Source organism: Ammospiza nelsoni, chromosome 6 (genome assembly GCF_027579445.1).
Source record: "Ammospiza nelsoni isolate bAmmNel1 chromosome 6, bAmmNel1.pri, whole genome shotgun sequence".
Classification (NCBI taxonomy): domain Eukaryota; kingdom Metazoa; phylum Chordata; class Aves; order Passeriformes; family Passerellidae; genus Ammospiza; species Ammospiza nelsoni.
Window position 1 is genome coordinate 20,930,288 of NC_080638.1, and position 24,172 is coordinate 20,954,459.

General features: G+C 41.7%; 1 protein-coding gene across 5 annotated transcripts in view; it reads right to left on the minus strand.

Moving 5' to 3' along the window:
* Nucleotides 1-24,172, minus strand: part of CPT1A (carnitine palmitoyltransferase 1A) — an 83,243-nt gene that overhangs the window by 16,073 nt on the left and 42,998 nt on the right. For 4 of the 5 annotated variants that reach the window (XM_059474016.1, XM_059474021.1, XM_059474018.1 and 1 more), the window contains 9 exons: nucleotides 9,691-9,781; nucleotides 9,391-9,545; nucleotides 8,257-8,396; nucleotides 7,686-7,857; nucleotides 4,480-4,581; nucleotides 3,635-3,772; nucleotides 2,708-2,785; nucleotides 1,941-2,048; nucleotides 1,038-1,125 (listed from right to left, as the gene is read on the minus strand). In XM_059474016.1, coding sequence (XP_059329999.1) covers nucleotides 1,038-1,125; nucleotides 1,941-2,048; nucleotides 2,708-2,785; nucleotides 3,635-3,772; nucleotides 4,480-4,581; nucleotides 7,686-7,857; nucleotides 8,257-8,396; nucleotides 9,391-9,531 — 967 coding nt within the window. In that variant the 5' untranslated portion in view covers nucleotides 9,532-9,545; nucleotides 9,691-9,781. Of the gene's footprint in view, nucleotides 1-1,037; nucleotides 1,126-1,940; nucleotides 2,049-2,707; nucleotides 2,786-3,634; nucleotides 3,773-4,479; nucleotides 4,582-7,685; nucleotides 7,858-8,256; nucleotides 8,397-9,390; nucleotides 9,546-9,690; nucleotides 9,782-22,873; nucleotides 23,032-24,172 lie in introns of those variants that run through there. The other variant, XM_059474017.1, reaches the window with a different exon arrangement.

Below are 24,172 nucleotides of genomic sequence, written 5' to 3' on the forward strand. Positions count from 1 at the left end.
ATGTCCTTTCCTTCAGTTTGCAGATAAAGCTGCCTGAGGCATAGCTTGAAAAAAAATTCCTCAACAATCTAGCAAAAGCCAGCAGCAGAACTGAGAGCAAAGTCCTTATCTGACACATGCACCTACTGCTTTATCCACTATCCAATGACACTCCTCCCCCTTATCCAGCTTCTTACAGCAAATGTCAGTCTCCAGCAGGGAAGAGTGGGCAGATCCCTGCATCTGCCTAGAAACACTTTGTTTTGAATTCTGTAGTTGAGTGGGAGTAACAAGTTTGAAGGCAGTTTGGAACATTAGAGTGAGTTACAGGCCTCACAGAAAGCAAAAAAAAACATCCTGTCTTCAAGTGGCAGCCTCTACGTGCATTTCCAACGGAGGTGAGTAAATAATAACTCCTGCTCATGTTTCACTGTGATGCTGCCACAATGACACACTGTTGGGTAAACAGCTGAAATCAGTTCTAAGAGGCTCTTCAGAATATTATATGACTAGAGAAGCCTAGATACAGCTTTATCTTCCATAGAAAAACACGCCAGCACAAGTCTCCACTAAAATCGACTGTGAAGCTCTCAAAGAGAAAGCAAATGAATAGTGAAGTTTTCTTCCATCTGATGATTACAAATGGTAAGTCCTTCTAGATGCAATCTGACCCCACTTGCAGTGACAAAACTTAGGAAAAACAATAAAAGACAACAAAAAAATGCCACTTTTAATATTAAGACCTCAAAAATCATCTTGATCTTGGAAAAATAAAAGTAAAGATTATTTATAAATTCAAAAACAGGACAGACAATATTATCTTGAAGTTGGTTTTTTAATTTAAGGAGAAATACCACTAAAAGGCTTCAAAATCTCCCTAAAATTAAAGGCATCTAGGAACTCTACAGCAATCCATTACATCCTGAGTCTTGGAACACAGTATTGATCTACACTTGTGTCAGTCAGATCTTTATCTGGAAAACCAGATTTTTAGTAGAAAAGACACCAAGTCCTGAATTCCATCAGGGTGCTCATTCTCCTTGGCTGGCCCTGCTTACCTGATTCCTCTCCCGGGATACGGGAAGTGTTAAACATCCTTTCCCACTGAGCTGAGCAGAGTGGAACAGTGGATCCCATCAAAAGAATCTGTGAAGCAAACATACATTAAAACGTCATTTTGCATATACAATCAGAAAATTAAAAAGTAAAGAAAAAACCCCAAGATCTTGCTAAACAAAGGCTTGAGAAGAGTAAGATTTATAATACATTAATGCAGTGTTGAGTTTTTTCCTCCCTGTTCATGGTCTTTCCTTAAACTACATGTGGAATACTCCACAGACATTCCAGAGCCATTATTTTTCCCCTTTTACCAAAAACTCACCCTCCATGAGGGAAGACTGAAGCTAGCTAGCACCTGAAATTCTCCATGAGTGGTCTAGATGCAAAACTTAACACATGCAGCATGCATTACCCCTTAATTCATTCTTTTAAGCTATTTATGGCTGTGCAGGAACAAAAGTTCACATTTCTCAGACTTGTAGTTCCATTCAATTAATCACATCCCTTCCATGATCTTGAAAAAACCTACTTAATTGTTTCCACAGTCTTTGTTTACTACAATACACAGGCACTGGATAGTACAGAAACTCAAATGGGATTTGCCTTTTTGCTACCTAGAAATTAGTGCAACACAGGATGTTAGCATCATATTAGGCTGGCCCACTCTTGGTGTCAAGTGGCCTTCAGACCTCTATCCCAACCATCCTGTATTGTATCCATACAATTCTGTATTTTTGACAGTTGCTAGTTCCTGCCCATGTGCAATTCAAGCAAAAGCCAAGATGATATGGACCACAAAAATTCATCACAATATGACATTCCTCTCCCATTCTGAAAGCTGGTCAGCTTCTCACAGATTGTGTTGGAAAAAGATCAAAAACCATTTAAACTGATATACATACTGGCTTGATTTCTTGTCTGTCCAGTTTTTTCCGATAGAGCAGGATGGCGTGGATAATATTACCAGCTCTAGCTGCCTGCAGGGTTGTGGGATATAAAGAAAGGAAGTCCTGTAAAGTAGATAAGAATCATAAGTTAAAGATTACCAGGCTACCTTAAAGTGTACTTCTCATCCATATACTTAAACGTTTATTCTGGACAATGTAGAAAAGGCTTTAAAATTTATGAAGTTTACAAGTGCGGTGAGCTGATGAAACTTTTCTTCAGTAGTCACAATCTCCTTAAAACATTATTAATTGTTTAAGTAGAAAAGACAGTGCTACATAAAACTTGATCCAAGACCATCATATTTCTTTTTTCCTTTTTATTTTCAATCTTTTACAATTTTACTTCCTGTATGTACACTTGCCAGCATGAGCACACACCTCCTTCAGCTGTGTTACCCATGAAGTTTTTTACATGCAGATTTTGGAAGATTACTCTTTACAGCAAGGACAAAACTGATTAAGTCATTATTGCTTAAGATTGCCAAAGTGGCAGCTGTGCTAGGGCTGCTAAGACAGGAGTTTGTGTCACACACTTCAGTATGTGACATACTTGGAGGTACCTGAAGACACTGGCTGCAGGTTATACCAGAAGAAAGAAAAACAAAGGTTACGTCCTCATGGCAATAGATTTCTAAGCAGAAAGACACCATGAAGTAAGATGCCTGCCAGAAATGTTACAGTTTCTATGCAACATAAGGTGCTGATAGGATTTATTTACCCACCATTGCAAAATAGTTGCTATTAACCATGATTGGTCCACGTCCTCTAAGGTAGATGTATTCTTCCCACCAATCACTAACCTGCAGCAGGAAGGAAAAAAAAAATTAGTAAAATCTCATCATTTTCACAGTTTAAGTCCTCTATGTTGATGGCTGCATAAGACAACATTCCATGCAGAAATGGAAAGGAAACTGCTAGCACTTAAAAAGACAATAATCCCCACCCTGCTTATTTCCATCAGATTTCAGGGAAAACAGGGAAAAAAAGGGTGAGAAAACTAAATCAAATTCAGCTATATGTCTCTGATAAGGTTTCAAAGAAGTCATGTTCTCCACATAATATTTAAAATGTATCAGATCTCCTGAATGCTTTACTGCCTTTGCCAGGACAGGTTAGGCTACCTGGGTACAAGTACATTAGATAATATATCAAGAAGGAATTAACCTTGCAGTTCTCACTAGGATGCTGAGGGATATTGGATATTTTTTTGGTAAGAAAAAAAAGAAAACATAGCTCAACAGCTGAACAGATACAGTTCTTTATTTTTATATGCCTTAGCTGCTCTATACTAAAAAACTGTTCTAAATCATTCTTCTAAACTACCTGGGTAGCCAGGTCCATTATTGAGTTATCAAACTCAACAAGCAAATAAGCAAACCCCAAAAGCAATCCTAACAGCAAAATTCTCCAGAATAATAAAACAAAAAATAAGCATGCATTTTTTCAAGTTTCATTCACCTTTGCTCACCATACTGTTTACCAAATCATACAAATAATTTACATGCAAAGTCACATGCACTTAAAAAAAAAATTAAACAGTTTCAATTTCCTTCTTTTACATTTAAGAAATAATGCAGTTTAAGCCAAAAAGAGCGCCAGGGAACAAATAATGTAATTTGAACAACTGAGCTTCCTATTTATCTACTTACATAATTGGTGGCCCACCAGGATTTTAGCTTCAAATACCACTGAAGCCTTGGTCCCAAATTAAAAGCAAAATCTTTGGCAAGACCCTCCATTCTTTTGAACTTTTCATCATTCATAAGTGGTCGAACTGACTCCAGATACTAGAACACAAGAAAAGAATCAGTGTTCCTGATTAGTGCAGGAACTAATACACAGCTTCTCACCATTCCTACAGAAAACACTTTAGCATTAAACAAAGATTATCCACTCTCAATCCATAAGGCTACAAGTACCATGTTTTTAAAATAAGAGTATATGTTCTTCTAAATGTCTGCTGCAAACTTCAAAAAATAAAATATTTCTTCAGACATTTGTGAGCAAAACACAAGTGGAAGAGGCAACTTTTCTAAGTATTTTCCACTCCAAAGGGTAAGGCATGCTACTTCTTCAGTAGCAGACCGAGATTTTTCTTTTTCTCCTCTAAAGATCAAACCTTCAGTTTCTGTGACATACTGCCATATTTACCCACTTTGCTACAAGATTTTGTGTTATGACAGACATATTTAATAACATTGCAGAACTGGGAAGGCTAACAAAAGTGTGCTTCAAACCCCCTGGAAATCACACTTTGTGGCACAGCCTTACAACAACAGGCATTATGTCATCCAGTGTGAATCACACTGGCTTCAAACTGTCACCAGTTTCACTGGTTTGTCACAGCCTTTATTTTCATTTCCATGCAGAAGTTTGAATCTCTTACACCATATTAATACCACTGTGCAGTTTTTCATGAGGAATGGCAAAAACATCCCAAAAAGCATCTAGGATTCTGTGTAACTGAAGAAAATAAACTGGTGAATGTACATACCCTATTAACTGTGTCTTTAACGGCTGGAACTGGTAATCGTGGTAACGATGTCTGGAAACTGTATAGCATGGGTTTACGCCCTGAGAAAAGTTTTACAAGGGTCTGAAGAAAAGCAAAAACAAAATACACACACCAAATTATTAGGTTCAACAGAAGAACAACAACAGACTAAATGTGTAATGTAACTTGCAGTCATTTTCACTGGTAAATTATACTGTACTAGATTTAGGAAACTACTCCATTTATCAGACTCCATTTATCAGAATTTCACATGAAAAAAAAGGCCTTGACAGAAACTAACTTCCTAAAGTTTAACAACATGGCAGTGGAAGAGCAAGATAGGCATGGTCATTCCTGACTTCCCAGTTATCATCCTGTCACAGACAATATTGCTGTTTATGTAGGGCACACTTTGATCTTAATATAAATATAGTTACTTAGCACTTCTTTTCTTTATATATTCCCCTCGGGAAAGATTAAAAAACTCACTTCTACCACGTGACCTTTTACTATATTACACTATAGTAGATACTAGAAACATATGTAAATTGTGCTTCAAAACACAATCATTATCAAGCCTGTGACTCAGCTAAGGTTTCTAGATAACTACGGTAATCTTTAAAAATAATAATTATGCTTTTTTATCATGGCTTAATATTTTCCAAAGTTACAGCTCAACATCAGTAATAGGATTGATGTTACAGGGAGTTAATTCAAGCATGAATCAATCACAGGTAGTCTACTGCATGATTTGAATATAGCAAATTGTGCAAGCATGCCAGTGTTACACCCAGTGCTTGTGTTATCAAAAAACCCCCCAGCAATGAAACAAAAAAGCCAGAGAGAACTTAGCTTCAGATATTGCAGAATCTCCTGTGCTCCACAGGAGAGTGAAAACTACTTTTCAGTTGCAGCACACACTAAGCCAAAATTCTAGGCCATGCAACTTCTTGGCTACTCATGGAAGGATTTTGACACTGCCACCCTATGTCAGCATGAAAGTCAAGTGGAGTGATTGGATTTTCCAACAACCCAGTGGAACTTTTACTGTCAAAGTGTAATCTTGGTCCAATACACAGAATAATATATATAAGCCAACAGACAAGACAGAATAAAACACAGGATGCCATTTCACTACTAAATTCTGAAAATGTCTCCCAACAAAACTGTTGGAATGTGGAACTTTTCCTCCCTCTCAGCTTCCTGGATCAGCACAGCTAGAGGAGACAGTTTTAGGCAGCACAAAACAACTAACAATTGCAGAGTATTACCAGCCACAAAGACCTCCCTGCAAATGGATCTGTATCACAGCCATCAGACGTACATGGGATGCACCACAGTGGGTTGCCAATGAAATCCAGTTGTGCTTCAGGACAAGATAAATTTGGAAACAGGTGGGAAAGAGAAAGCTCAGCCTTTCATCTGGAAATCTAATTTCATACTTGCAGACAATTTTATTCCAAAACTCTTAAGCCAGAAAAGGCTAAAATTATTTTAAGAGAGCACCTGCACAACTGACAAAAACCAGCAAACACGTTTCACAGTACTTATCTCTAAAGAAAACTTGTAATAGAGAAATTATAATAGCTTGAGACCAATAAAGTGCTCTGACAGACACACACATTTCATTACATCACTGACTTCATATGCAGACACAGCAAACAATGTCACTCTAACATATGTTGCATCTCTTCACATACAATCACCAGTTTTTAACTTATTTTTTAAAATGGCAACTAATATTTGGATTTTCCCCTAAGACTGATACAGGAAATTTGATTTTACGAGGTAAAATACGCTGATTAAAAGTGCCACCAGACTTCCAACCAGTCTGAAAAATCACTTTGTACTGTGACTGAAATTAGAGTTCAGGTTTTTGATCTGCATGATCATTTGAAGAGAAAACAGTTTTGTAAAAATCTAGAAAGTTAGGATAGTTGGGGCTGTTTCACTAGTTTTGCTGGGTCTAGTTAAATAGCCTTTTATAGAAGGTATAGATGAGACACTGTTGGGCATACATCTTCAGTGTACTTTTAAACACATACAAAACACAATAAAATACATATGCAACACATATGGTACACAAAAATTGATAAATACAATATGCACCAAAGCACAGTAAGTAGCATTACAGTCCATACTGTTTTAAGGTTGATAAGGCAATATTAAGAGCTTTGAAGAATCTATCTGGTAGGACATGCTGAAAACCAAGGCAGCTACAGCTCCAAGCAATTGACAGAAAGCCTTACCATTGAGAGCCTCTGGACTGTACCAATTTGGGTCATGAGGCTGCTACTGCTTCCAGGAGAAACCATCAATTAGAAATTTCACTTGTACCAGACAAACATTAAACTCTATTTTCGTGTACACCATTCTGGATACCCATCCTTGAATAGCTCCCATAGTAAATAATGAGCTGTGCTTAGTTTAACATACATCTGTTAATTTTTGAGGCTGCAGAGACTAATTTTATTGCAGAGATTATTTTATTACAGTACAGAAACTGGGCTATTCCTACCACAATACAGGGAAAAGTGAGATGGAAGAACCAAGTCCAAGCAGCAAAACCTCACTTCATCTCTTGCAGCACCGACATCTAAGTTTCCTCACTTTATACCTACCATATCCTTTAAGAATCCTTTTCCAAAGCACCACAACAATCAATCCACAGGGGACATACCACTCTCACCTTATCTTTATCGGAAAATTGCATAACACGCTACCTACACCTTATGCTTCTTCCCCAACTCATTCTGGAGACATGCCAATAAATCAGTTGAGAGGACACTCAGCAATATTTTCTTCAAGCAGAAGAATAATTTTATAATGGATGACTAGAAACCGTAACATTACAACAAAGAATTAGGGGAGCCCTTTCTGTGAGGACAAGATTCTTTGGTGCTGTAGCCAAAGATCTTTAACTGCACTTGCACATAGAGAAAAAGCAGATATTGAGTCACACAGGCCCAAGGCATTGGACAACTTAGGAGTTACTCTTGAAGTGTTCACTCTTCCTTCTAAAAGGCCATGATGAAGAGTTTCATTACAGCATTAGAAGGGTAACAGCAGAAATAGCTGCCTAACAGCCTCCTGTCCTATGACGAAAAAAAACCACAAGAAAGAAATAAAACTTCAAAATTTTCCCTTGAAGCTTTGAATACTGATCAGTTAGAAGTTAAGATGAAATGAAACCAACATATCCTTACCATCCAAAACTTGGTGCCAGCACTAAGCTTGCCATGCTCAGAGAACATCCAGCCATGGTAGGAGAGCAGCATTTTCAGGGAGTAGCGCATTGTGACGATAAGGGCAACCCAAAGCCCTGTGCCAAAAAGTACTCCACTCACAATGTTCTGTGTTTGGTTTGACATATAGCCACTATTTAAAACAAAAGCCAGCACATGCCAGTTAGTGTCCATTTAAGTTCCAAAGAGAAGCTGGTATTGCTAACATAAGTCTAATAGTAGCACAGACAGGCCTTACACAAGCTTTATGCCTGCTTCCCCTGCTTTTATAAATTCCTTTCCAAAGACCTTTTCAGGCAGCAACATCAAAGGCCACAAAAGTTCCCAAATGTGCCTCCCAAATACCTAGAACTATGCAGCAATACTGGTACAACCTCCCTATTTCATATCCTCATACATCTGCTTATTTGGCTTATGGTGTCACAAATGTACTGTTCCAAAACTGATACATTTTAACAGGAATAGCTTTAAGAGCAGCTGCAAATAAAACTAATTTCCCTTTACAGAAACATTAACATTTTAGTCTACTTACGTTGTATCAAGTGTTCTGTTGATCTTGGCTATTATCCCTAAGGAAGGATCAATTTTAGCATACATGGTTGACATCACACCCACAACTACAATAAGCCAGCTAGATGGGCTAGCAGGGTAAACACCGGTGATAATTCCGTTCTGGAAAGAAAAGCCTTCACATAATTTTTTCATACCAAAGTGACTGACTTCATATTACCATGGAAAGAAACAAAAATCAACACATTTAAGTCATTTAGTTATAAACAAGTAGTTAAGACTATCCAACATTTTCTTACATGAGATTATCTCAGCAGCAGGGAATGGATTTACTTAAATTTGAAATTTTAACAATGATATCAACAATAAAAGTAACTTTTACATTCTCTTGCAGATACCACTGATCCTGCTGCAAATCTTACTAAAAACAGTGAAACTAACTAACAACTCTAAAACAGATGACACTTCAATAATTCCGGCTTACACTGAGTTAGACCCTTCTATATGAATACATGGCAAAAATATCCTACTGAACAAGAATTAACAAAGTTAATTCTGAGAACCAGAATTAACTTTTTTAATGTAATTTAAACAGTTCTTCTCATGGCTTTACAAGAAAATTTTAACAAGATTTCTGTTAATATGTTCATGTTTTTGAAAGAGATGTTGAAGATAACCAGTAGTTTATGTAGATTGCTACTAATGAAACAGATATTTACAATTACAATCCCATGAACAAAACAATCTTTATCAAATACCTCAACAGAAACAATACTACTTAGCTATAATACTGTACCTTGTACCTCTACGACATATGACATTAAAGATCACAACTAGTAGAACTTTGGAATTCTGCTAAAAGATTACATTATCATGTGGTGCAGGAAGAGAAGGAAGTCAGTTAATTTCTACATCTGCTTCATCTTGCTCCCACAGAATAAATAAAAATTATGTACCCTTTCAGTCTTTACAGTACCATGCTGTGGCAATTTCCTCAGCACCTCTTGTCTTAAATAAAACCCCCTAAGTCTTTCGCAATGAGGAACCTTATTTACTGTAAAGGGGAAAAAAATCAGTTTTCCACAAAAAAACTTCAACAAATTCATAAAAAATTAAATAACCCAGAAGTTTGGTGGACTGGACTAGTTTAGCATACCTTGAATCTGATGAACTTCTTCTTCCATGAATAGACACCAGACAGGTAAATCTGTTTGAGTGCCTCATGGCTCATACGCAGGTCAATCCCATCTGGAGTTACTGTAAACTGAAAAGCTACTGCCTGATGAGCTTCCGCCATTTTCAGAGAGAGATCTGTCAAAAAACAAAGTTTAGAAAGGGCATTTCCCTCTTGTTCAGAGGAACTAGGACCTAGTCCATCTCTAGCAAGATATGGCAAATCTTGACCATGATTTTGGCAAAGATTTCCAAGTATGAAAAATTTATATATACTACTTGCCTTTTCCTTACAGGCTCTGCTTGCACTTTAGTCTGAGTGTCCTGTGAGTGTCCTGAAGGTTAATTTAAGGCACCTCTTTTAACCAAACCAGCTGCAAATGGAAACAAAACGTGTGTAACTCAGGCATTTTGATTTTGCATCACAACAGCTGTGTATCCCCTATACATGCAATACAAAAAAAAAATAAATCAGAGTGGAACAGAAAGTGAAAGCCAAAACATTTAGGAAAAAGCATATCACAGGTACAGAGTATCTTACATTTCAAAGAATATTCAGAAAATGTTTTATTTGAAACACAAGGTATCCAAAGTTTTCACCTCAGCTAGAAAAACAAAGCTGCTTCTGGCCACATCTTCTCCCAAAATCTTTTTCATACCCTAATTTCAAGATGATTACTCAAAGCAATAAGAGGCTATAGTCCCTGTGGCTCTGTGCTGTGACTGGCAAATAACTACAAAAATCAAAACTATGCAGAGTTGAGGAAACCAAATCACAATTGTCAGAAAAATTACTTCTTCAAAGAAATCTGAAACTATGATGAAATTTCATGTAATTGCAGCTCAACTTAACTGCCCAAACAAATCTCAACAACCACGCCAATATAGACAGAAGACAATTATACTGAGCAGTCACAAAAGGCTCAAATCAAAACCGCTGGAAGTTAAAACAGAAATGCAAACCCAATGTAGCCCAAGAATCCCACCATGTGCCTGAGAGTGTTCTGCAAACACCTCTTGAATTCTGTCAGGTCTGGGGCTGCAACCACTTCCTTTGGGATCCTCTTCCAGTGCTCAACCACCCTCTGTGTGAAAAACCTTTTCCAAATATCTAACCTAAACTTCCTCAAGAGAGCTCCAGGCCATTCCCTCAGGTTCTGTCACTGCTTGGTCACCAGAGAGAAGAGACCTGTACCTGCCTCTCCTCTTTCCCTCTCAAGGAAGTTGTAACTGCAATGAGGATGTCCCTCAGTCCCCTCTTCTCCAGGCTCAGCAGAGCAGGTGATCTCACCTTCTCCTTGTACCCTCTCTCCTCTCTAGACTCTTCACCATCCTCACAGCTCTCCTCTGGACTCTTAGAAAGAGCTTTATATATGTTATCACATTGTGGCACCCAAAACTGCCCCCAGCACTGGAGGTGAGGCTGCCCCAGTGCAGAGCAGGACAATCCCCTCCCTTTTCTGGCTGGTGATGCTGTCCCTGATGCCCCCAGGACAGGGTTGGCCCTCCTGGCTGCCAGGGCCCTGCTGGCTCAGATCCAGCTTCCCATAAACAGGACCCCCAGGGCCCTTTCCATGGCACTGCTCTACAGCCTCTCATTTCCTATCTATACACACAACCAGGGTTGTTGCCCTGTCCCAGGTGCAGAATCTGGCACTTGTCCTTGTTAAACTTCTGGGTAATTCCATAGCTTTTCTTAGTTCCTGTAACTAGCATTTATACATAAACACCCTGGAAGTTACTCCTACTAATTTTTGATTCAGACAAATGTTTTTTGAGCACTTACAATTAGAAAGTAGATTTTTGCAGACAGACTCTATGTATAACATTGAAGTGGTCAGAACTATGTATTCCTGAGGAGACCATCATGCTTCTCAGTCTCTTGTTCAACTTAATTTATTAGCTGACCAAAATTGTCATGCATAGCCCCAAAACCAATATCCTCCTAGAAGTATGACTAAACACTAGTGGAATTTATTGCCCTATCTGTAGGTCGGGATTCAAGGGCAAGTTTTAGATTGAGATTAGTACAAAACACATTATCAATACTAAGTGTTTTAAGGTTGCACTGGCATTTCTATGTAAGCAAAATCAAAGAAAGTACAACTACTTCACCCTTTTAAAATCCTAAAAGCTAGAATTCACATTTTGTTTGCCAACCTAAAGCTAGTAATTAAATTCTGGTAGACTCTCATGCCTGTTGAACAGCATGTGAGGACTAACCAGTGCAATTTAAATGGGCACTTCAAAAGCAGTTCATTATGACCAGAGTGCTGCTCCTCTAGTCTGTTAATATTCTACTTAACCAAAGTCACCTGAAACACAAAGAATGGGTGCCAACGTGTATGAGCAGAAAACCAGGCACTTGGAATGCAGCAATAACAGTAGGCTTAGGAAAAAATACACAATATAGAAAGAGAAGAAATACTCGGCAGAGATGAGTGAGGTATGTGCTGATGCACATAATCTGTTAAGGTTGCTGACCAACAGGCATGGATTCTTTGCAATATTTAATGGGTCTGTTCCTGGACCAGCCTACAGTGATCCACCCCTGCAATACAGCTACTGCTACAGTGCCTAATGGAAATCCACAGATCTCACAAATCCATCAGCCACTGCTCAGGTTTTAGAAGCTGGGTGAATCAAGGCACCTAAGGCTCACAGCATCCTAGAGATAGTAAGCAATTGATTTATGTGTGTGTAGTGTCTGATTAGAATAACAAAGAAGAACAAATTAGAAGAAAACAAAGTTCTTTGAACACCAGTTACAAAAGCTTTAACACGAGCCCTGTGTGCCCGAATAACAACTGCAATTTGTAGTACTTAATGACTCTGTCACTAACAACTACTTAATATGGGCTCTGCTGCAGGCAAGTATGAGGAAGTCAAAGTCAGCTGTCCATTCATTCATTTAAATTGGTCATTACCAGCTGACAAGAGAGCAATAAAGCAGGGAGAGGCAGCAGTAATACAGGGTATAACCTGAATTCAACAGGGTTTGAAAAAGCTTTCAAAGTCAAGAACATCTCATATGTTTAGTGGCACTATTAAGAGTGGGATGATAAAACCCCAACAAACACATACAAAGAACTCAACCGTTTTTGCATACAGGGAATCAGGCACCTGGACTTGTCTCAAGAAGGGCCAACATGTTCTGCTCAGTTCACTCACAGAATTTTGTATTTTGGAATGCCAGTGTCTTAAGTACAAGATCAGCTAGTTTCCCTTACCCTTCAACTCCACTGTGACTTCTCAGCCTAGAAATTTTTAATTAACCTCCTCTTTGTTTCTGAATGGAAAGAATTTCAGGAACCCCTTCGTTTTCAAGCACATGCTCTTTTTACTGCCCCAGGCAGAAAAAGATTCTAAATAGCGTCAAGCATTAACAGCCAACCTGACATTTTAATGAATCAAAATTTAACATTCTCATAAAAATAAATAAGCCTCATTAAGGAAAATATTCCTTATTCCCAAATGAAAAAAAATAAATTAATCCACCAAGAATTAATCCTGAATAAAGTAAACGAGCCCTGAAAACAAATACGGTCCAGTTCTAGAACTGTACTGCTTGACGTTAAGATGTGAAACAACAAAGCACCTGCTCCTTTTCATATTCCCTTCGTTTCCTTTAAAAACCATAAGCCTTTAACACTGCCCTGCATTACGATGGCGGAACACCAAAGGCTTCCCGCTCGGAGCCCTTGTTTTGCTCCTCGCCGGCCGGCTTAATGCCGAGCCGGAGCGCTTCCCTCGGCATTCCTGCGGAGCCACGTGCTCCGCGAACTGGGGGAAAGGGCACGGGCGGAGCCTCGGCCTTTTCAACTCGGCTCCGGGCAGCGCCCACAGCCTCCCTCACACAGCCGGCACCGCCACAGCAGCGGCTCTGAGCGCGGGCACCCGGTTCTGCAGCCCATGTCTGCGCAGCATACACTAATTAACCTCCCGAGAGCCATAAACTACAGCTCTTGACTTTCCTAGCAGCTTGGCAGAGTCTTACTCAAAGAGGGGAAAAAAACCCTCAGCACAATAATTTCTACAACTCATCTGAAAGGGCTATTTTCATTCCTTTCAGTGTTCTCTTACAATATTAATGTACCTTAAAAAAATCACACACTTGCCCCTTAAAATTTGGTTTATTGATTCTTTGCGAGTTTTTTTTCTTTTATTTAAAGAAGAAAGCTGCCTGTTCCCTGCTCTTATCTGGTTTCATTTAAATTCAAACATGCTGTAACAGTTGCAGATGTTTCTTCTCTTCCTTTTTCATACCTCTGCTTGAGCCAAACTAAACTAAGCACAATTTTTTCCTCATTGTTATAAACAAGAACTGCTAGGCTGGATGTTGCTTTTAAGTCAAGGAAACGCATTACACACTAGAAAGCTTGTGTGCTGACGGTCTGCAAAACTATGCTGCTACATCTACGATGCAAAAAGCATCCTCACACTGTTATTTTTGCAGTTTCAGGACATTTACTCCATAAAGACTGAGGTTTAACTCGCAGACCTTATTACTTCAGGATGCAGACACTGAACAGTCAGTGTTGGGACTCATATGTTCCTACAACCACTGAAGGAGATAAGGGCTTCAGCCCTGGAAAATCTGAGGCTAAGAGAGGTCCTACATGCAGGATGCTTCCATTTAAGTCAGGCATGCAAGAAGTTACCAGTGGTTGGCAATGTCTCTCTGAAGCACAGTGAAAGAACTGCCATGGTCATTTCAAAATAGCAGCAAGCCATGATACAAAAGCTAACTGCATTACAGCACAAAACAAGGAATTAATTCTTGAAGCTGTTACTCCTGGAAATGCTACTGAGCATGAATCTTTTTTTATCTTTCTGTGGATTTCGTACACTTTACATGGATAAAGTGATAGTGCTAAAAAAAATAAAGTCACACCTATACCTCACAACAAATGCAAATCCTAGGCTTTAAGAGGATGTCACTTGTTTCCTATACATTGCTTGGCTCATGCAATTCACTTTTCCCCTATTTCCTCTTCCTCTTGAATAGAAAAACCCCTGTCCTTTTTCCTTGTCAGGATTCTAAACATCTAACAAAAAGACATATTACTTAAACACAGTTTTCACATCAATACTCCTTTTCCTGCAAAGGAAATTAACAAATGCAGAGGAAAACTGAAGAGGCCTCATTCACTTGATCCCAAACAGCTTTGATGAAAGACTTAATTCTGTGACTCTCCCTTTCAAGAGTACATTGATAATTTAGTTTGAGTTTTTCCTCACAGGTCTCTGACACCTATTTATAGATTAGCTTTAATATGCAGGGCATATGACTGTCAGTAACCAAACCAAGATCATAAAACAATTCTTTCCAATTATTCTACTTGGATAATCAAAAATTGACATTTTTCTACAAAAAGCAATGGCTGCTGCATGTAGTTTCTCTGAGAACATGCCTAGGTACCACCACACACAGGTTTGACACTGTCAGAGCTCTCAGCCAGACATCCTTGGCACCCAAGGCATAAAATGTTCATAGATGGTGGGCAGACTTGCAGCATTACTTGCAGGTATGATGGCAGTTCTGAAATCAGAATTACCTGTACCATGGCATTTCTGAATTCAAAATTACCCAGAAACCCTCATAACTTCAGGCAGATACAAGGCACCACCAATCAAGCAATGAGAAGCATTTTATGGCAAAGGCTTTTGTCATAAAACAAAACTGACTCCTGCCAAGTTCCTACTAGGCAAGCTTAGAAGTAAAAAAAAACAACAACGCAAAACAAAACAAAAAATCCAATGAACCACAACAGGAACTTGACCCTGAAGAATTCTTCAATCGTTTCTTACAATAAACTAACTTACTACAATAAGCTTGGCACTCCAGTTTCAAATAGAGGCTGGTGAGGAGAAAAGTGTGATACTAAACTATTTAAAATGACATTGTTTAAGGAAGCTTTCAAGTTAAGAAGTGGAGAAAAACATCAGATGAAAGTACATTAAACCAAATTTTAATTAGTAAACATACTTTAAACTATATTAAAATTTCCATTTAAAGCTAGACACCTTGAATGAAGAATGGTTTTGGAAAACCAAGCAAGTACCCTAAAGTCTTGGTATGACCCCGAACCAGTTTATTTAAAAGAAAAGCGAGGGGGAGGGAATCTATTTCCATTAACATGCAAATCAGTAAGAGTTACTGTTTGAATGTGAAAAGCAGCCACAGAACACTAGAAAATAATTCTGGAGCTCCCAAAAGTTCTCATAAAAGACTTTAAGTCTGAAACCTCTTTAAATAATGAAAATATTGAAAAAATTTATCCATTTATATTTATTTTGCTGTCCATCAGATCTCCCTTCAGGAGGTGAGCTTGCTACAGCTTTTAAAAGAAAATGGACACACGAGATTTATTTTGTATGTTTAGTGATAACATATTTTGACACTTTAGGGTAGGCCACTGAATTTTAAGAGTCTGAGGACAGAATTAATGAAATTAAAACCAGTATTTAAACACTTGTACAGCAGTGCTGTGTTTGTGCTGAGACAGTGACCAAGTATTTCCTCTCAGTTGTGTAAGCCACTACTATGGAAATATACATTTTCTATCTCCCAGAAAGCCAAAACTATGAATGTATTTTGTTTTTCACAGATCAGTAAAGAACTTCGTATGCTCAAATCTGTTGATTTCATACCAGGCATTAAATCAAAAGAAAGAAAATTCCAAACACTGAGATGTTTATCCAGTCTCCTCATGCATTATTACTTGGATTTCACTTGGATTTCTGTTATTGATGGTCCTGTCAGTCCAAGCCTTCAGTACCACCTACACAAAGTATTCAGACGAAACTATGGCAGCTGACTTTGCCCAGACAGTGTGTTTGCAATGAAATTATACATAGTGAAGCACAACAAAGCCAGTGCCAACATCCTCAAATAACTTCCTAGCCTGTTCCTTTATTTTCACGCTTTGCCACCTGCTACAGTTCAATTGACCCATACAGTCATCCCAGAAGTGGATGCAAAAAACCAAACCAATAAAACCAACAGAAACCCCCATCCACCAGAGGGAAAAAAAACCAGCCAAAGTGAAACTGCTGATGGATTCACAAGTACAAGGAATGAAACGGGGAGCAGTGGCCGATAAATTAAAGGTTTTCACTGCCATCCAGATGGGACCTTGGCAGGCTGGAGCACCAGGCAGGCTGAAACCTTGTGAAGTTCAATAAGGAGAAGTGCAAAGTCCTGCAGGTGGGGAGGGCTAGCCCCACTCACCAGAGACTGAGGGGCTGGAAAGCAAAGCTCAGCAAGTGGCACACGGGCAGGAAGGGGCCCTGGCAGAGGCTGCAGAGGATGCTGACACAACCCTGGGGCATCAGGAGCACTGCTGCCACCAGCAGGGGAAGCGTCTCTGCCCTTCTACTCTGTGCATCTCAAAAACTCTGTGCAATTCTGGGCTCCCCAATGAGAGAAATGAAACTACTGGAGAGGATCCAGTGAAGAGCCAGTAAGAAGATTAAGGGCTCGAACTATCAAGCCTGCAGAGACGCTTTAAGAAATTTATTGTAGGAGTTTTCATAAGACATCTGCTGTAAAAAATAAACTTATAGAGCACTAAGGCCTGAACAAGAAATCTTGTGCTTCAACTGCTTTAAATGAACAGCACACCTTGAAATTCAAATGGGTAGTAGCAGCCAAATATTAAAAAAGAGCAAGTTTTCTGCAACTGACAAAAATATGCCAGTAGCTTGGAGGATAAAAGAAGCTGGACTTTGAAGAATGAACCCTTTAGAAAATTATTCATCTCAGTTTTTCAGCGTTACTGCAGTAACTTTGCCTTTGCTGAAAAGCACCAAAGTTTTATTATACAAGGTTTTCAGATGCATATTGGGATTTTAAACACCACTACCGTGCCCAGTGAAAGTCTGCCAGTTTTAAGGCAGCAGGTAGATTTCCTGAGCTGCCTTTGAGTGCCCCATATTTTGCAGTGATATGGTGGGAAATTGTACAAGCTCCTAATAAAAAATTAGGCTTGAAATTCAAGGCTACATGTATATACACCTATCTAGAGAAAACACTGACTGCTCCTACCTATTATTGATAATACAGTCATTAAAAATGACTGTATTATCAATAATAAAACAGATGTGACTTCAGTAAAGAATATGGAGGTTTTTCATGGGGTTTGCTACAAATACAATAATTTCAGGCACTGCAGTATACACTGCACAGCAGCATCCAGTAACTCAAAGTCCCATCCACTCTTGGGTCAGATAGTGGTGGGGAGGCAGTCACTCACATAAATGCCAAAATTCTGCCCTGCTGCAAGAGGATCGATAAGGTAATGCAGCTAACCAGGGAATGCCAAAAGGATGCCAAAGATGCTTTCACCTGTGTGCATGTTGATGCATAGTTGAACAAAACTAAAGCTATAGAAAAAGCATTCAGTTTAAGAGAAATCTAAACAAACAGCAAATTTGTCTGGAGTTCTATGCCTTTCAAAAGAAATTCAGGTCTTGTTCTACAGAATCTTCAGTAAACAGTATAAAATATGCAGATGAAACATTGAAAGACATGAGCAAAAAGACTGTCTGGTCTCTCATATCTGTTTCTTTGATATTCTCTTAGGCAATGGCACCTTCCTGTATATCGCACTCATGCAAAAAGGTATCAAGACACCAAAGCCTCAAAAAGAGCAGTTTATTGAGTTTATACTTAGCTCATGTGACATTCCACAAGGTGCTCACTTCTGAACTTAATATAAAGATTAACCAGACACAATTATTCACTTGAGAATTTCTATTTCTAAATTGCTTCCTTGCCTACTAACCTTCAATAATGTCTAATCATGCTTCAGTATATGGGATGACACAGATACTTGCTGCTTTCAAGTCTTACCAACAACTCAGCTATCTTACAATGACTAATCATATTTTTCAGACACAAAGTCTTTAAGATAAATATGAGAGAAGTGAAGCCAAATCATACCTGTGCAAAAATTTGCCACAAGGATTAAGTTTACTCAAGGCTTCTCAGGTGAACCTAATGACTATGGCATACAAATAAGAGAGAAACCAAAGAGTCACTCTCCTTTAAAGGCTGAATTAACATAGCACTGATGAAAACAAAATTAGCCTGACAGGTGTTCTCATGACACTTAAGTTGGGACAAGTTCTCGTATTTGATTGTTGCTAATTGGCTCCAATCCTTCCCACCCTCACCTACACCTGACAGGTGTGGTCTCTTGGAATTGCAAATGTCTTTAAGGATTTCTCACAACTAAGAGCAAATGCTGTGGCTCAAGCCAAGGTAGAGAACTGAACACATGTATCTGCCCAGCTACAGCAGCACTGGCACCCACAGCAATCCTTACCCACAGGGGAGGGTTTGAAATCAGAACAGCTAAGAAAGCTTCAGTAACTTGTGGCCCCACAGACAGTTTATGTCCTGACCTCAGTAGTTTTCCGAGATCACCTGTGGGTGAATATATTCATTACCCTCTGCAGATATCTCTTTTGGCATCTTGTGCTAATTTTCTTATTCCCGTCCTTGGTGGCAAACTGGAACAACAGGTCTATATGGATGGAAAGAGATAATGACAATGGCCAATGAATGCAACATAAACATACCCAAAGAGCTGTCTTCCTTAAAAGCAGGCTTGAGATCTGTTTGCCACACACAAGGCTTCTATCCCAGAAGCTCACTGGCCCTGGGATCCTGAATAAGTTAGGGCACAGCACGGGGCAGACTCCTTCCAATGCTCCTAACAGACACTACAGACACTGCAGCAATGGCCATCGCTCAGCTGCAGCTCTCAGACAGAAAGTCAAGACAAACACTGTGAGCTTTGATTCACACACAGCTTTCAACTGCTCTGAGGGGCTGGATCAGATTGGAACCATTTCAGAAAAACTGATGCCAATGGAGAAAATAGTCACAGACCGTGGTTCTGAAACACTATTTTCCATTACACTGAATGACACTGTTTACACTGAACATGTCCAAGATGGTGAGGAACTATGGAGAGACAGAAAGTTCATGCGCTCCCCACTCAGTTATTTCTGAGGGCTCCAGTAGTGACTGGCAGCTCCTGTGACAAGACTCCAATGTTAGGCTCAGTATCCAGTTTAAGACCTCTAACCAAGTATTTGTCTGCAGGCTTTAAACTTCCAATAGACTACTGAACACAGAGGCCATCAAGATTTCTCAGAGTGCAGACTGTTTTCACCAGCACTTCAAGGAGAAATGCCACAGTTAGTAAGTTGTCTTCTCACCTGGTCTGGAAACAGGCAAAGTGGAGGACATTTTCAAACAATCTGTTAATTAATTACTAGGCTAACCCTAAGGAATATTAATCCCTACAGTTCCTGGATCATTTGATCTCTCTTCTCTTCCCAACAGCATTCTCCTGAAATAAACAAACAACCCCCACCCCAAAACCCCAACAAATACAAACCACCAACATTCTCCAAAATCAAACCAGAAACTTTTACAACTGTTGGATTATTTCTAGGTTTTTTTTTCCTTATACAGGACATACTATATTGTTCCTAGACCTCTTAGATCATTCTAGCCTCTATTGCAATACACATTATATTGTCCAAATCCCAGCAAGCTACATCCTCTGACCTTCTAGAAATCTGGAATAATCTGACTAACAGAGAAGCATACTCTGCTAAAACCCTGTGCAGTTATCATACCATGCAGAAACCTCCCCCACCTCATAAAAACTAGGCTCTAGACCTAGGCCATTTCTTTTTAACTGCTATAAAATACATACCCAGACATTTAGAATATACAAGCTGAACCCTTTTCTCTCTCTTTGAACTTAATGAGCTTCTGTGCTCCTGCGGTAATGAAGAATTATTATCTTCCCTATGACAACAAATGTTTCTGGAGTGACAGGACTTTTACGACACATAAAAGATGTCACATTTTAGGACTTAAGAGATGCTGGAAGATGGACAACAATGTGGTGATGAGAAAGCAAACCAAGTTAATTGTTCTCACGGTACTTCAATGACCATTTACTGAACAAGGCTGAAAGACCTCAATAAGGTCTTTCAGCTAGCATGAGGCTCTAAGACTGAAGAACTGGTTTCAAAGATTTGCAAAAATATTTAAATTGACATTCACATTAAAGTTAACCCAGACTTGAAGAAAGTAGGTTCAGTCTTTGGATTGTGTTTTTCCAAGCGTGGAGTTCATGACTACGATACAAGCATGCTGCAGAGCAAAGACAATGGGCTTAGAATGTTAAAAAAAAACAAATGCAAAAATATACATCAAGAATACGTCGTTTAGGGGTTTTGTTGCGTGACTGGCGTTTTATTTGCGGATTCTTTTCCGGGGGTGTTATTTGTTTGTCTTTTTAGTACAAACATTTGCTCAAGTCGCCTTTCATCCCAGACTTTTGAAAGAAGACCTGGGATTCACCACCGCGCCCCCCTCGCCGCTCCGGCTCCACCTCCCGCCGCTCCCCCACACGGAGCGGGGGGCACGGGACCCCCCTTGCCGCTCCGGCTCCAGCCTCCCGCCGTGCCCACCGCTGCCCAGGGGGCACAGGACCCCCTCGCCGCTCCGACTCCAGCCTCCCGCCGCTCCCCAGCGCGGAGCGGGGCGCAGGGGACCCCCTCTCTGCCCCGGCTCCCGCCGCTCCCCCACACGGAGCGGGGCCGTCCCGGGCTGCGGGCGCGTCCCCGCCCCCGGCGCGCTCCCGGGCGCGCCCACGTGACCGCTGCCAGAAGTGGGTGAAAGGTCGCGCCGCCGCGGCCCCGCCCCGCGCGTCCCCGGCCGCTCCAGGCCTTTCCACGCGCGCCGGGAAGGCGCTGCCACACAAAAGTTCCCAGAGAAAAGGACGGCGAGCGGCGAAAGAAGCCAAGCGCATCCCTGAGCGAATAGGAGGGGCTCAGCTCCTGCAGCCGAGCGAGTTCTAGTCCGGTTCTCAGCAGTTCAAGGTTACGCTTTTCTTGAACAAGGAATAGTGATTTCCTCCTCTAAAATCAGGGCTGAAACACCCCGAAATTTTAAAAAGCACTCGCGTCAACTTAACTTTCAAACTAAGTCACGGCTGTGACAGAGCCCGATACCTGTGTAACCATGAGAAGTTACATTTCCTGAGCTAACAAAGATCCACACAACATCAGCTGTGCTATTGTAAACTGGCAGTCATTAGTTTATATCGATATGCTTACAGGAAGAAAAGAACCTGCTAGTTACCACGGATGCCCACAACACTTGTTTTATACAGCATCCGGTCCTGATGGTCAGAAAAAGCATAAAGGAGTTAGCAGATCTGGAAACTGAACACGTCAGACACTCGGGAAAACATAACGACAGAAGAACGAAGGAATCAGATCTCCATTTTCAGTGCTACTCCCCTACACACACGTGAAAAGGAAATGAGCAGTTTTCTGTACTGTAATTTCCTTTAGACTGCAGATTGTCCTCTAAGTGCTGACAAACTGCCAGGTTGAGAGGAAGAATGAGACGTTTGTCCTGGTCCTACTTTGCTCTTTTCTCTTTCCAAAAAAGGTTCTTCCTGTTACAGTTTCATCAACACTAGTACACATCTATTATAACTGGATCGCAGCCCATGTAATACTTTAAGTTCAATTTTCTATTTTAGACCAGAGAACACACAGCAAAGACCAAAGCTGTTGGAATATGAAGCGAGAAAATGTGATGCTGCGAGAATCTTGCTCTACCTTTTTACAAGAGGTCTAATTAGCATTCTCATGCAGTAAACCTGTCACGCCTTGAACAAGATACTACATTTCCTGTGTTTGTAGTTCCAGCAGTTTGTAGTGACTGCGGTTTTTTATAGGTTTTACAGGCTGGAATCACACGGGCATATAGACTAGTCTCTCTCTCTCTCATAGACACACACAATAAATTCATTTCCGCACTGGAAAACCCACCACCGATGCCACGCCGCATGGACACTTCCACAGACGCGGAACTCATTCCGGCTACGAGTCAGACCCACGAAGCTGCGGGTCACCCGTGTCACCTTTGTTTCGGCGGCGGCACAGATTCAGCGAGTCTCCCGGTGTACCTGTGTCACACCGCTCCCCTGCCCGCCCCTATCTGCAGCACCGAGGCACGATCCCTCACACCGGGGCAAGCCGCGAGCACCGTGCCAAGGTCACCGCGCCTTCCCAGGACTCTCCGGCGCCCGCCAGCACCGCGCCCACCACCCTTCCCTGCGTTCCCACCCTTTTCTCCAGCAAGGACGAGCCCCGCTGAGGAAGCAGCACCCGGCGCACTCGCACATGCACCACGGAACTTCGTGCTCGACCTAATGGAAACAATAATTAGGCTAAAACCGGACCAGGCGAGCCCGTCCGCTTGTGCCCGATGCTGCCCTTCCTCAGCCCCGAGGAAGGCGGACGGCGGCGCGCCGCGGGAGCGTCCCGGCTGCAGGGGGAGGGGAGCGGCAGCCCGCGGTGAATCAGCCGGGCACGGCGGGCACACGGCCCCCGGAGCCGGGCCCCGTGCCGCTCACCTGCAGAGACCGGCGGCGACGGGCGGCGAGCGGGCCGAGTGCCGCGGCGGCCGCTCGTGAGGGAAGCAGCGGTGGGACGGCGGCCGCTCCCCTGCACGCCCCGCGGAGGCGGAGCACGGAGGGCGGGGAGCTGCCGGGGGAGGGATGGGGTGGCCTGGGATGGGGTGGCCTGCGCTGGGCTGGGCCGGGCTGGGCGGACGGCGGGGAGCCGGGATATAGGAAGGCAGAGCCGCTGGGAAGCGTGGCCGTGGGGGCGGCGGTCCTGGGGTTGCGACAGGAACCGGGAAACTCGGTCCTTGTGGCCTCGCAAGCGTCCGCGGGAAAGAAGCTTCGGGGATGCGAGGAGGGGATCAGGGGCCATGAACGAGGCGGGGAGAAACATGCTCCTTGGAGCAGGATTGCGAGAGGGGCACCTGTTTGGTGGTGAAGGGATTGCCAAGGAAAGTTGAGATTTCGAGCCCCCAGCACCTCTGTGAGCCCAAGGCGATGGCTTTGCTGGGCTCTGGCAAGAGTGGGGGCAGGTCTTAGAGCAAGGGCAGATGGGGGTGTGAAGGAGCTTCCAAGGGAAGGCGCAGGACAGCACCAGCTCTCCCTCCTGGTTCCTTTTGCTCGGGAGCCCTGGCTGGGGGGGTCTTTCATTCGAGTTTTCTCTTTGGAGCCTGGGTTCTGACTGGCGCAAGGCATTGGGTGAGCGATATCCTCACAAGGATACCCTGGTGCAAGGGCAGAGCCCCAATGAGCGTCAGCAAGAGCTTCCAGTCCTGGCCCAGAAGGCTGTGTGGGAGCCCCAGCACGGAGCCAAGATAGACCCCCATGGGGAGGACCAGCCAGCCCACTCTGCTCCAGCAACTAGTGGGATTTGAGGGAAATAAATACACTCAATACATCTCAGTAAAAGTGACTACATTCTTTTAAAAATGCAAATTCATGAATCTTATTAAAATGTAAAGGTACCAGTCTCAGGGCAGAATGGCAGTCAGTTTGAAAATGACCAGTTTTTGAATTTGTAATGAACTTGCCACTTTCAAGAGCTTGGATAGCAGATGCTTTGTTTGATTTTAGCATGATAACATCTGGAATACTGCTCTGTCCCAAAAGGAGGTCATGGCCTGTTTGACCACAGTGGTGTCAGTTTGGAGTCTCTCCTTTGAACTGCTAAGAGCTGGGATTCCTACATTTTTCACATGTGGGCAAGCCCACCCAGCCATGCAATCCTTCCTGCTGCAATTTCCAGGACGTGTGGCTCAAAGCTTACAAATACACAAATGGGACCAAATCCAGAAGCATGGACACTACAGA